Source organism: Sminthopsis crassicaudata, chromosome 3 (assembly GCF_048593235.1).
Source record: "Sminthopsis crassicaudata isolate SCR6 chromosome 3, ASM4859323v1, whole genome shotgun sequence".
NCBI classification, from domain to species: Eukaryota; Metazoa; Chordata; class Mammalia; order Dasyuromorphia; family Dasyuridae; genus Sminthopsis; species Sminthopsis crassicaudata.
The window spans coordinates 465925270-465940089 of record NC_133619.1 but is presented as its reverse complement, the minus strand read 5'-3'; the positions used below and the strand labels follow the sequence as shown (position 1 = coordinate 465940089).

Sequence of the window (14820 nt, the reverse complement as noted above, 5' to 3'; positions counted from 1 at the left end):
ATAAATTCTTTGGGAATGTCTTGGATTACTGTATTGCTAAAAATAGCTCACTCATTCACAGCTGTTCATTATACAATATTGCTGCTATTGTGTGCAACGGATCTGGTTCTATGTTCACTTCACTTTGCATCAGTTCATATATGCCTATTCAGGTTTTTTCTGAAATAAGTCTACTTATCATTTCTTATAGCACAATAGCATTGAATTACAATTCTTTGCTACTCCAAAAAGAGCTACTATAAATAACCTCGTTTAAATGGGCTCCTTCCTAAATTACTCTTGTTACAATGGATTGCAATGCAAAATATTTTTATCTTTAAAAACTAATGTTAAATTCTATTTTTATACAAAATGAATATCTTTAAGTGCAACTACATAACTTCAACAATTCATTAGGAAAAGAAAGCTGAAACTGTGAAAAAAGGGTTTCTTCCACAGTGCTACCACATACATATAACATACATACACCTAACTAATGGTGTCATCTCAGCTGCTTTTCATACAGAAATAAGTAAATATGTGTATATGTACTTTGGAAATTAGAATACACAGATAAAAGCAGTCAAATAACAGGGCTCTGAGCGTTTTCATATTTTATATTCTTTTGCAGGAACACTCACTCTTGGAATGCATTATGAAAAAGAAATAGAACCTTCTACAAGGTAAGGTAACAAAACAAATTCATAAATTATCTTTTAAAAAATGTTTGTGTTTGGAAAAGTCTAGAAATAGAATCAATACTGTAACTGAACATAAAAACTAGATAAGAGGAAAACATTCCTTTTCAGGAACTGATGGTTACAAAAAGTTTTATCCAATAACAACACAGACAACTCTATTTTGTTCCATTTTTCTAGGAGCAGTTAGCATCATTTTTGAGAGACAATTGTGATAGTGAATAAATTCTTTTGCACCTAGAGCTCTTTTTCACTTCCCCAATGTAGTAATCTTTCAACATCTTCAAAAAATGCATCTTCTATGATACGGCAATTTCTCTAATTATTCTTTTTTCACTAAACAATCAATAGTTATGTAAAATGCACCTAAATCATGTGCTCACATTCTGCCTTTTCTCCTTAGTATTTAAAGGAAATTTCCATTTTTGTTTTGGTAAAATAACATGTAACCTATATGCTCAAAACAATTTAAAGCAGCTCTTTTTGTGATGACAAACAACTGGAAACTGATGTGATGCCCAACAGTTGGAGAATAGCTAAATAAATTGTGGTATGATTGCAATGGAATACCACAGAGTTATAAGAAATGATGAGTAGCTTTTTCTAGTGGCAAGAAGTTGGAAACTGAATAAGTACCCATCAGTTAAGGAACGGCTCAATAAATTATATTTTATGAATGTAGTGGAATATTATTATTCTATAAGAAATGATGAGCAAGCTGATTTCAGAAAAGCCTGGACTTATATGAACTGATGCTGAGTGAAGTGAGTAGATCCAAGAGAACAAGATTATATGATGATCAACTGTGATAAACTTGGATTTGGAATACAAAATCTTAAAAATGTTGGACATGAATGTTGGAAAATCTATGTGTTTTTGAAAAATAAAACATTACTGAGAAAAAAGGAAATGATGAGCACGCCGATTTTAGAAAACCATGGAAAGACTTGCAAGAAATAATGAAGAATAAAATCAGCAGAAACAAGGAAAAGTATTGGATACAGTACCACCAAATACTATTTGAAAGATTATTGTGAACTAAGCTATTCTGAGTATTATAAACATTCAAATAAGCCACAAAGGACCTATGAAGGAAGATTTTTTTTTTTTAACCCAACAAAGAGAAGCCTGTCTAGAATGGTTTTACATATGTCTATTTCTGTGTCATATGGTAGCCATATCTAATGCAGGAAGGATGAAGGCAAACAGCTTGGAACTTAAAAAGTAACACAAATAAGTTTTGATTTTTTTTAAACCCATAGGTATTTTGTCCATTTAAGCTCACTTAGAATGCAATTACTAAATTTATTTGTTGAAAAGGCTTTAAAGGGAGATTAGTTATTATATGTGAATGTAGAATTGATCATTACTTTATATTCACACAACTTATTTTTTTACTCAACATTATGTAAAAAAGTTTAATGATTTTAAAACTTTGTTTATTTAAATCTTTATTTGTAGATGAAGAAAAGCTGACCATTATCCTGCTTCATCAATATAATTCAAATACTCCAAATTCTGTGTAAGAATTACATTTAATAAATCAAAGGAATCTATCACCTATATTTGAAGACATTTTTTCAAGTTAGAAAACTAATATGCAATGATAAAATCTTAACTATCTAATTCTAAATTTAAAAATTCTATGCAGTTAGTAAAATTTAACAAGGCACAAAAAAGTCTTAATACTTGGCTTGTCTTTAAAACCAAAACAAAATACAACAACATAACTAAGTGCCCTCCTCCCAAGGTATACTCACTTGTACTGGGACACCAGCTGATGCAGGTGGATAAGGTGATGGAGGATGGAGCTTTGAGTAGACAGAATACACAGGTGCTTCATTCACCAACTTGTTGTATAGTTCTAAAGCTTCTAGAACTTTTACATTCAATTCAGACAATTCTGAATGTTTCCTGTTTTAGGAAAGAAAAAAAAAAGGCAAAAGGTGCTTGATGAATCTTATTTCATCTGTTAGACAATTTATTTTTAAAACTGCACTTAAAAAATTCTTAAGAGTCAGTAAGGAAATAAGGAGAAAAAAAAATAACTCATCTACAGTTTGCTATTCTTAAAATACCTAATTCTTGAGAACATTCTGTGCCTTCAAAATTATAGTCTATCATAACAAATTTAGAGAGAGATGATTTAACAGTTTCATGGCAAACTTCTAAAAGACAGTGATCAATTCATCCTTTTGGTATCACAAATATTAGCTATTATACATAACAGGTGACAAAAATGATTTGATAATTTAATAAAGATCTACTGATCTTGATTACAGATCTCAGTGTAAGGCAGAATAGAATAAGCCTTAATCCTTAGTATGAAATGAAATACATGTGAAATGAAAACATCTAAAATAAGGGATTCATTTTGATAATTCAGGTAAAAATTAAATAAATTTATTAACTGTTCCTTGTTATTCCTGGATAGTAATATTTCTTCTTCTTCTTTTTTTTTTTTTTTTCCTGAGGCAATTGGGATTAACTTGCCCAGGGAAGGGTTAAATGTCTGAGGCCAGATTTTAACTCAGGTCCTTCTTACTTCAGAGCTGGTGTTCTATCCACTGCGCCACCTAGCTGCTCCTTTTCCTTTCTTTTGAGGGAGAAATGGGAATACAAAAATAATTCTTACTGTTATCAAATTCTTAAATGTGGATAATTTTGATTCTAAACAGTCAAATCTACTCTTATTAGCTTATTTGAGGCAGATTTTTCTCTTAGTCTAGAGAAAATATCAATAGAGCCTTTTGAACATTCATTAATGTAAAAGGTAATTTTCCTTATATTACTATAACCTAAAGCAGTCGAAAAATTTTTAAGTTTTTAAAATAATCAACTTTTTAAGACTCTTTGTGCTTAAAAAAAACTCTAACGTAATTTTTGCAACAGAATTTACCAACCCAGTTTTTCAGGTTTGATTAATCCTAGATGAATAGTCCAATTTCCATATAAAATTTGGGCAAATAAAACACTTATCAGATATACATGTGTGTGTATGCATGCATACACAGAAATAGATGAGAGGGAGGACTATAAAGGGTAATACAGGAAAAAAGAATCAATGAAAAGAGCTAATGACCATGAAGAGATGCACTACTTTAAATTTTCTTGGATTTTATAAAATTCTCATTACTATAAAAACAGGTCAAAATTAGGAAAATTCTAACTGTAACTTAAGAGCTATTATATAACAAGTCAGTGACTGCCTAATTTCTCATAATATTTCTTTTTCTGCTCTCACTTAACTTTCTTCTTTATCCTTTACTGTTCATTACCTCTACCTCAGGACCAAAAAGAATACAAAGATCAGTATAGTATCCTAATTGTGTTCCTATATTATCAGCCTGAAAATAACAAAGATTCTATAATTCTAATTGTAACATAAATGATCACTGAAAAACAAGTACAGAATGAAAGGATTTTACATTTATATTCTGTTGCAAAAGCATGACTAACTGAAAATTGATAATTTTCAAAATAAATTCTCAATATCCAGCCAGGTATCAATGAAACATTAAAAAATTATGTTTTTTAATTTTCGCAGAAAAAATCCCAATAAGTAATTGTGGCTTACCTATCAATCTCTTCAAGTTTTTCATCTATCATAGGGCCCATCTGTTGACAGATATCTGTAAATATAAGACCACTTATAAATCTTTAAATATGACCAAGTTAAATGAATTTTCAAGCTGTTTTGTTACATTAGAGGCAGACCATGCAATACATGCAGATTGAATGTCTTCCCATTTTTACATACAAGAAAAGATTACAGAAGACCTTATTAATTTTTTTGTTCCTCCAATCTCTAACATGACACAAAAGCCAGGTAAGAATTAAAATTAAATAGTCACTACCTTGTAATTTAGTTGGAGTTACTAATTGGATTTATACACTATAAAATTTGGAGTCATATTGGAAGATATTTTATCTAAATAAAATTAACCTGAGCTACACTGCAAAAAAGACAATCATGAAAGTGAACTTGTACAGATGAACTACAAAATTCCTTTATGTTCAGATTTACAAGTTATATTGATTAGTCAAACTAGTTCACATTTCTCCACTAACTGAAACAACACAAACTGCCCATTTGTATTTCTCCCCATGAGAAAATTAAAATAAACCTACAAAATATCACATGCCAAAACCATAAAAATTAATTTCCACATTTACTATTCTCTAATCCTCAAAGTTTTGTAAATTGCTTACTAAGGTATACAATAAAGTTTTCCTAGGGAAAATTATAGAATTCTGAAATGGATCCTTGATCTTTAACTTCCTAACTTGCAAAAGAACCAAAATTTCTTAAGACTCTCTCATTCACTAAGTCTATTCTTTCTCTACATTTTTATACCTTAAATTTTCCCAGCATCTTTACTAGAAAGCCAGAGAGCAAGTATAAATTAGTCCTTCTTGAGCATGCTTAGTACCAACAAACAGCTTGCTAGTTTTAGAATGAAGCTGATATATATTACCCTACTATGATCACCCTTATCCTTGAAAAGTTAACTCCTTTCTCTAATACAGTTAACTCCTTTCTCTAATACACACAAGGAGAAGAAACAAGAAACCAGAACACTCAAATAATAGCCATGCACATTTTCTTAAGCTAAATTCTTTTCTAATATTTATTAAATACCTTCCAGGTCCAGCAGATCTTGGGAATCTGGCTTTGAATCTGTAGGATCTATACTCTGAAGTATTTGTAGTGCTTTATCCATCTTATCCTTAAAAACAGAAAGATACTTTAAAAGAGTCAAGAGAATTTTTACCTTAGGGAATAGAAAAATACCTCTCTCCCTACAAAGTCAAGCAAAAGAAAAGACATTATATAAAGAGTGATGATAAAAGGACTCTACCTCGTCTATATGAACTGGCTCAGGCTCTGATTTTCTTATTTCTTCTGCAGCATCATCAATTACATTTGTTCTGTCCACAGATGCTACAAAAGGATGAATCAAATTTTAATTTCCTCAACATTAATTTTGGTATTATATTCAATAGTTAATTAACATAAAAACTGTGTTTCTAAAAGTGGAAACCAAATATATTTCCCAAACAATACTGCTTAATGTACACATCAATATAGGAAATTAATTGAATTCATCTTCTAAAATTGGTCATGTTTTCATATTTAGCCTACCCCAATTTCTCTTCTAGTGTCTTCTATTATTTCCTATTTATCCTGTATACAGCTTAGTCTGTATTTGTTTGTGGCCTCTATCCTCAGATTATGAATTCCTTGCAGATAAGGATTATCTTTGTCTTTGTATCCTCAGAATTTAGCACACAATAAGAAACTAACAAATGCTTACTGACAAATATATTAGTGAATTAAAAAAAAAAAAAGTTGTTAGGTTTTTTTTTTTAATTTTCAAAATATATGCAAAGGCAGTTTTTTTTTTTTTTGTTTATTTGTTTTTGAGTCTGGGGTTAAGTGACTTGCCCAGGGTCACACATCTAGGAAGTGTTAAGTGTCTGAGACCACATTTGAACTCGGGTCCTCCTGAATTCAAGGTTGGTGCTCTATCCACTGCACTACCTAGCTGCTCCTGCAAAGGGAGTTTTCAACATTCACCCTCACAAAACCTTATGTCCCAAGTTTTTTCTCTCTCTCTTCTCCTTGCCCCCTCCCCTAGACAGGGCATCTATAACTATGTATAAAATGTATAAACATGTCCAATTCTTCTATACATATTTCCACGATATAAGTGCATATTAAACACCTATGTGGACAGGTACTGTCCTATACCCTTAGGACTTAAAAACAAAGAATACAACAATCCCTTCTTTCAATGAGCTTGCATTCTTTTGGGGAGAAAACAAGTACATATAAAAATATATTCAGCACAAAGTTAATAAACATACTCACAAAGTAATAAAATACAATATTAAATTCAAATTGTAGTTGGGGAGGGAGAAAACGAGCAGTTGGAAGATCAGGAAAGGCTTTATGCAGCAGATGGGTACCTGGACTGCTCCTTAAAAAGAAAATCCCTGTGAAGCAGAACGAGTGAATTCCAAGCATGCTAAAAAGACAGGGGAGTACTGAGTATGTCTAGTTTGTCTAGATGGAAGAGTAAAAGATGAGGATGAGGCTGGAAAGAGGAGTCGGCCTATATAGGAACTTGAATGTTGAATAGAGGAGTTTCTATCTCATCTGAAAGCAAATGGGAAGTCACTGGAATCACATGATCATCTGGTTCACAAAGAAAAATTATTTGGGAAAGGAGAGTCTGGTAAAGATTTTTTAAACTTGGAGAAAAATTGGGAGTATTTTAAAAGCATCAGGGAAGCAGCTTGTTAATAGTGAAAGACTGAAAATTCAAAAGAATGGGGGACTTGTTCTTAATATCCACAATTCTATTTAATACCTGAAGCACAGGTAGACAAAAATTAAAACAAAACAAAACAAAAACAAAAACAAAAACAAAAACAAAAAAACAAAAAACAAAAACAAAAAAAAACTCATTCAAATTATCTAAGACAAAAAACTTACTTTATTCACAATAAATAAGTTGTTTTCAATAATAATTAATCTGTTTATATAGGGTTTATATCTGATCACTTAGGAGGAAGGCGGGATGAGGCAACTGGAGTTAAGTGACTTGCCCAAGTCACAGAGCTAGCAAGTACTAAATGTCTAAGGCCACATTTGAATTCAGGTCCTACTGATTCCAGACCTGGTGCTCTATCCAACTGTGGCATCTAGCTGCCCCAAATCTGTTCACTTCTAGAAAAGATCTGAAATACAACCATTACTAAATTTTACACACACACACACACACACACACACACACACACACACACACACACACACACACACAAATACATCAGTCTTATATAATGTACTCTACTATACAACTAAATTTCAACAAAAATACCTTCACAATGAAAAATTCGGTATAATTTTCAATTTCCAAAACATATTTTTAAAAGTTAATGTCCCAATAAAATTTTAATATAACTTTTAAAACTATAATAGTCTTTTCTGAGTTCATTGAAAGATGATATACTCCATAGAGAAGAATTTAGAGGTCTATGTATTACATTTATTGCATGCATAGGCCCCAGATAGCTTTACATTTCAGAATGCAACACTGGCTCTCTTTCATCTTAATCCCAGGGAAGAGTGGGTTCAAAAGAGGCCTACTATGTAATCTACAAGTTTTGATGAGTTGCTTTTCCCAATTCCATTTTTACTGTCAAAGCTAGAATGGGAGCATGGAAAAGGGAAAGAATAGAAAGAATAAAGAAAACTCAGAGAAGCACCCATTTCTCTTTTCCTTAAAGGAGTATAGATTTCTGGTAGTAGCTCCTGACTCATCAACACTTAATGGGCTATTTGTCCATATACAAAAAAAGCAGCTTGTAATCTGAATTGTTTTTCCCAATACCAGTCATAGATTATTTATCCATATTTTCTTGTTTGGCCACCCATACATTTGCAGAATGACTGGCAGAGGTTACTGTGGGGTGAGAAACAAGGAAGGAATGTTTGTACTATTGTTTGAAGGAAATGAAATAGCAACTACAACCACACATATATTTTTAAAAGTTTTAGTTTCATCTACAATATTGTCCCATCCAATACAAATACTGTAAGTTTACCAACCTCTCTTTCTTCTTCCCAACCACAGAAGAGTAAGAAATAAAATTAACAATTGTTTTATTTTCTAAAATAAATAACTTGCCTCAGATAATTAGAGCTTTCCATGACCAACTTATTTAAATGGATGATCACACAGTGTAAGCCCAATTTTTAAACTAAATTTTACTTTTAAGAATTATTTTAAAGGCCTATTGTTAAAAATGAGCTAGGAGAGTATCAACTCCTGGATAATAATTAGATCAAAGTTTAATGTCTGAAATGTAAGATTTTAAAGCTCTCAAATATTAATTTACTTCATAATCAAAACTACAGTGTACAATTATAAAATAAAACATTGGGTCTAATTTTTTATAACATTTAGCTTACCTATTTCAGACTCTATGCTTAAATTAGGTGATACAAAATTTGATGGAAAAAGTCCTACTCCCCTATGATTTTCTCCTTTCCACCAATTGGCATCACTGAAGATAAAAAAGTAAAAATAAACAATGTTACTAATGCTTATCTTAACTTTATTCATAGTAATATTAAATAGAACTGAAGCAATATTGGTATAGAAAAATCCTGGTTCCCATACTATGATATTAAATTTAGTGAACACTGTTAAAGATGCATCAACTTTTGATGTACTGAAAGAGGATTTTGCCCAACAAAATCATTAAAATACTACTCACTACTCCTTCCCCCAAATGGATCCTCCCTTAAAACAGGAAAATCTTTACAAAATCCAAATAAATTAAAAAAAAAAAAATACTATCCCTACATAATATTTCACATTCTACAGTTCTGTTCTATATTCTCTGCCCTTTTTTTCTAGGCTTTTTGATTTTTGAAATTAATCTGAGTTAAGCAGCATTTAAGTGTTATTTTTTTCAGAATGGTCAGGCAGATCTAAGAAGTTATTCAATTTTTATTTTCAAGATTCAGCTGAAACCAATAATCATGGAATACAATATTTATTTTGTAAAACCGCCTAAGCTAGATAAGAGAATATGAAACAAGTGATTAAAAAGTTGAGTTATGAAGAACATAAACTTTAAATTCAAGAACAGCTCACTTAATGTTATTAAAGCTACTAACAAATCAAATCTAAATTCCTTATTGTGGCATTAGAGCCTTCAAACCCCTAGGACACCTTCCAATTTTGTCTCTCCATTCACCTAACCTATTCACCTATTCATCTCTCCCATTTAAGCAAACTAGCTTACTCTGTTTCCTGTCTCTAATGTGCTTTTATTCTGTCAAAATTCAACTCATTCTTAAAAGTACATCAAGAACTGTCTTTCACTAATTTCCCCCTAATTCCCCCAAATATTATTGTGCAGAGTCCCAACATGACTTTATTTATATTTCTCTTACAGTAATAACCCATGTTTCTCCTTATAGTTATTGAGTAAGTGCTTACTCATAGGATGATAGATTTTGGGGTAAAAGGAAAGTTACAGGTCATGGACTACATGGACTACATCTCCTTCATTTGACATAAAAAATTTGAGGGTCAGAGAGGACAAGGCAAAGTTCCTTGCACAAGGTCACACTGATAGTCAATTAGCAGAACCTAGCTAGATCTGACTCCAAATTCAGTGTTCTTTCCTTGAAAGCAAGATTCAACAATTATATCAGCCAGTGTCTAACAAATTCTAGATACTAGATATTTAACCCATTAAAAATTTTTATATCTACACATTTAAAAATATATCCAGCTAATTAACTGGCTCAGCTAATTAATAATTACTAAAAATATAATTTATTTTCACTATTTAATGTCATGTGACAAAATCTTGTTACAACTAAAATTAGTCTTCAAAAAACAAAATTAAGCAATAGAGAAATTCAAATTCTATCTAAACTTCCTTTTCTGAAGTTTTCTGTCAAGCAATTTTGGATGCATAATTCCCAATGTAGACAAAGTTGGACCAATAAATATTTGTATGCTTATATGGCCACAAATACTTCATATTTACATTTTTTTTTTAAACCAAACAACTAACAAGATTTAAGAAAAATGTTTTTAAAAGAGAAACTTAAAAATTCACTCTTGCCCCATTATGGTAACTGAAAGACAACTTGAACTTGTTAAAAAGGTTACATCAAAATCCAGAGAATTAAAAATCTAAGTTTCCCGTCTTACAAAAATTTCCAAAGAATTCACAAACAAAAGTTTTAAAACCTACCTGTCATCCAAGACAATAATAATTTCACCACTTTTAAAGGTGAGTTCATTGTCCTCAACTGCTTCAAAATCATACAAGGCTCTGACTTTTTTGGAAACCTTATGATTATTCAACTGAATTTCTGCAGATGGATATAAGGATTTCGTTTCTGTGTGCTGTTGCTTCTGTTCTTGCAAAGATAATTCAATAGCTAAGTTTGGAAAATTTTAAAATAAAAAACAATAATTAACTTTCTATAATTATTTTGCAATAGAAGTCTAAAAATAAAAACTAAATGGTTTCACATACTTTTTAATATTCAACAAGAGTCATGCTGTAATGGTGGGTTTAGTTAACAAACTTCATGCTAATGTGAACATTCGCTTCATGCTAATGTTCACACAGAAGAATTGCTAGAAAATTCCCTTGAAAATAAACTTTCTGATATTATCAGCTTGTATTGTAACACGTGAGGTCCAGATCTTTAAAAATACAACATGGATTTTGTTACTTAAAAGTCTGGACAATTTTCCATACAATACAAATCTATGAACTATTCATATAGCTAAAGACTGTCCTCCACTTTTATCAGAAATAAAATGGTGGTGGTGTTGAAATCAGCAAGATATTGTTAACATAAAGATATTGACATAAAATGTATACTGGAATATAAAGAGACAAAATATAAGTCATTTGAAGGTATTGCACCAAGTAATGAAATTCAACATTGTTGATGAGTATAATAGAACTAATTTTTTTCCCTTTTATATTTTTTGGCTCTGTCTCTCTTTTTTTTTTTAATTAAAGACTTTTTTTTTTCAAAACATATACATGGATAATTTTCCAACATTAACCCTTATAAAACCTTGTGTTCCAATTCTTCCTCCCTTCCCCCACTCCTTCCCCTAAATGGCAAGTAGTCCAATATATGTTTAACATGGTAAAAAATATGTTAAATCCAATATATGCATACATATTTATACAATTACCTTGCTGCACAAGAAAAATCAAATCAAACAGAAAAAAATGAGAAAAAATAAAAGTGCAAGCAAACAACAACCAAGTGAATATACTATATTGTGGTTCACACTCAATTCCCAGTCCTCTCTCTGGGTGTAGATGGCTCTCTTTATCACAAAATCATTGGAACTGATCTCACTGTTGAAGAAAGCCATGTCTATCAGAATTGATAATATAATCTTGTTGTTGCCATGTATAATGATCTCCTGGTTCTACTCATTTCACTTAACATCAGTTCATGCAAATTAGAGCTAATTTTTTATCCAAGTCATTTCTTTTTGCAACTTTAGAGTTCTTTTTGCATTTTTTAGTCCATATGCAGCTTTATAATAATTACCATTTTATAGATTTCTAGACCTGAAGGGAATCTTAGAAGACACTAAATCCAATTCTTTCTTTTTACAGATAAGAAAACTGAGGCATAGTGAAGTCACTTGCTGAGGGTAACTAAGCTATCATGCATCTGAGGTAGGATTTGAACCCAGTTCTTCCTGACTAATTCCAATAACTTATTCATGCTGTCTCTAAAATAAGACATCTGAACAGGCATTTAAAAATAGTAAATACAATAATTTTAATAAACAATCACATTTAAAAATTTACCTTTAGCTATATCTTCATCTTCTTTGCTTTTGTTGGATGATGTACCATTCTTAGCAGCATTTGAAAGTGTCTATAAAGGCAAGAGCAAAATAAAGTTACTTTTAAAATGAAAATTATAGATACGTAAATTATTTGCATATATTGATTTTTTTTTAGATCTACCATTCATACAAATGAAGTTCTTGACCATATAATTCTAAAACATAATTGATAATTTTCAGTCACATCATACTCTTTATGATTTCATTTGAGGTTTTCTGGCAAAAATGCTGGAGTGCTTTGTTATTTTCTTCTCTAGTTCATTTTACAGATGAGGAAACTGAAGCAAGCAGGATTAAGTGAGTTGTCCAGAGTCACATACTTAGTAAGTGGCTAAGGCTACCTTTGATCTCAGGTGACATCTATCTGCCCAAGCTTCCAGTTTACCAACCTTTTAAATTCCAAGATCTACAGATAATACTCCATACACAAAAACAGTCATAACTTAGATTTCATGACCACCCATACTTTTGACACCTCTGAGAACTCAATTATCTGTGGAACTAATTCATCGTTTATTATATATTGATTTATAATGATTTGTATTATTAGTTATATTTTCATATGTCTATATCCTATCTGTCAATTAGATCATAAACTTCATAAAGGTAGGAGTTACCTAATTCTTTCTGTTATATGTAGTACTTGGCACATAACAGACATTCCTTAATAATGGTTTGGGGGGGAGGTATTTTTGTTTAGAAAAATTGGAAAAAAAATTTTTTTAAACTATTTTTATGCCTTTACATCAGATTCTACAAATCACTAGTAAATTTTTGATTTACCTGTAATCCTGTTGAAGGAAAAGTAATTCCTTCTTCTTTCATGGATTTAATAGTTGCTGATATCAGACTGAACTGTGGATCTTTCTGGAATTCTTCTGACCATTCCACCATTAGAGATTTCAGCTTTTCACACACTTTTGGATGAGCCTTTTATATGATAGGAGAACAAAGAAAAAAAGACTTGTGTAGTCTTATAAATGTGTACTTAAAATTACAAATAACAAGGGACCATATATATTTGTATCTATACATGTATAAATACTCACACATATGGGCACACCACATGTAGCCATTTATATATAAAACTCATCTTTTATATTAAATGTGACTAAGTCTAGAGTCTCTCTGAGGTAGCAGACTGATAAATATCAATTATGTCAAAAGAAGAGCTTTGGCGCCTTCCAAAATTACATGGATCCTGAAGTTTCATCACAAGAAATATATATCTTTTATGGTAACTCAATGAGTAATTGCATTTAAATTCACATTCCCAAGAAAAATATATACTACTGGACTGTGTCGCACTAACTAGCATGGAAATTTGTGGCATTTGCCAAAATTGATCATGAAACAAGTTCTCTGCGCCATTAGATTGGGAGAGATAGAATTAAAACAAGGACTCTATTTATTTCCAGGTTGGCACATATGTGCAAGACTATTCTTCAGGTCTTATCAGACAAGAATTTGTCTTGAAAATATGTTTCCTCTTCAGTTTTTACCAATTTATATATCTTTCCTTTTCAAAGCACTTCCTGATGCCACAAGATTAAAGTGATCTCTCCCTTTGGCAAATACTATTAGAGCTCTGTCTAAGCTTTCCTTTCACCTCATCACATTTTATCATATTCAGTCATGTATATGTTGCATCTGCTTATCTTCAAATTATAGTGACTTTCTTCAGAATAGGAAATGTGAAGTTTTTTTGTCTTTGTAATCAGTATATCTGGCCAGTGTCTTGCTTAATTAATGCTTGCTAAACTATTAAAACATGATGAAAATAAATTGTGTGACAAAGTCTTTGGCACAGATATTAAATTTCTCAGGAAAATAATTCATGATGACACCTAAATGTTAAAGAGCTGATTCTCCATGTCACATGAAAATCATCTCAATAATGGTATGTATCAAATGTGCAGAAATTATGGCATTTAAATATTTTGGGGAAGGAAGGGATCAATTTTACTATGGTATCTTAAAAATCCTGTTTGTTCAAAAATTACCTTATTTTTTATCACTCCACGTACTTCAGTTGCAAAATCACGAGAACACACTTCTAAATGAAATATCTTTCCACAATTTGATACACAGGCTCCAAGCAGCTGTTAAAAAGAAATATAATTTTCAATATATAACTTAAAATATAAATTTTGATTTCTAAAATTTAAAGAAATATACTCTTAATATTCACATCAAATAATGATGAATTTTAACTTACAGTCAGTGCTTGAAGAGCAACATGAGGAACTTTATGATTGACCCTTTTCATTATGGCTTTCAGACAGTCTCTTGCTCTAGAGAAAATTTAATCAATTTAAATTCAGTATTTCTGTATAAATACACTAGTATACATATGTACATATCTTTTCCCATAATCCTATCAGTTCAAACAGAATTATGAATTTAACTCAAGCTTAAAAACAATTTTAGTTAATTACTAGTTTATGTGAAATGAATAATTAAATGAAGCACCTTGTATGTTAATTTACTTAATCTTTCTTATGTCAGTAATACTGAAAAAAGTCTGGCTATTAATACTTATAATTTTAAGCATGATCCAGGGTACCCATCCCTATGCTGAAGATCCATCATCTTTGATAAAGCTAGACAAAAAATTAATCACCAGGCATTTATTTGGTTCTTACTACATACTTGACACTATTTTCTCTCAAGGAGTTTACAATCTATTCTACATGTTATATGTAATATGT

At 30.9% G+C, this 14820-nt stretch overlaps 1 protein-coding gene across 1 annotated transcript in view; it reads right to left on the bottom strand.

The window, feature by feature from the left end:
• STAM2 (signal transducing adaptor molecule 2) overlaps window positions 1-14820 on the bottom strand; it is a 40484-nt gene that overhangs the window by 7491 nt on the left and 18173 nt on the right. The window contains exons 3-12 of the mRNA XM_074303448.1: window positions 14328-14403; window positions 14113-14211; window positions 12893-13039; window positions 12069-12138; window positions 10467-10656; window positions 8659-8753; window positions 5540-5622; window positions 5320-5407; window positions 4255-4309; window positions 2438-2591 (exon numbers count right to left, since the gene is read on the bottom strand). Of these exons, the coding sequence (XP_074159549.1) occupies window positions 2438-2591; window positions 4255-4309; window positions 5320-5407; window positions 5540-5622; window positions 8659-8753; window positions 10467-10656; window positions 12069-12138; window positions 12893-13039; window positions 14113-14211; window positions 14328-14403 (1057 nt within the window). The remainder of the gene's footprint in view (window positions 1-2437; window positions 2592-4254; window positions 4310-5319; window positions 5408-5539; window positions 5623-8658; window positions 8754-10466; window positions 10657-12068; window positions 12139-12892; window positions 13040-14112; window positions 14212-14327; window positions 14404-14820) is intronic.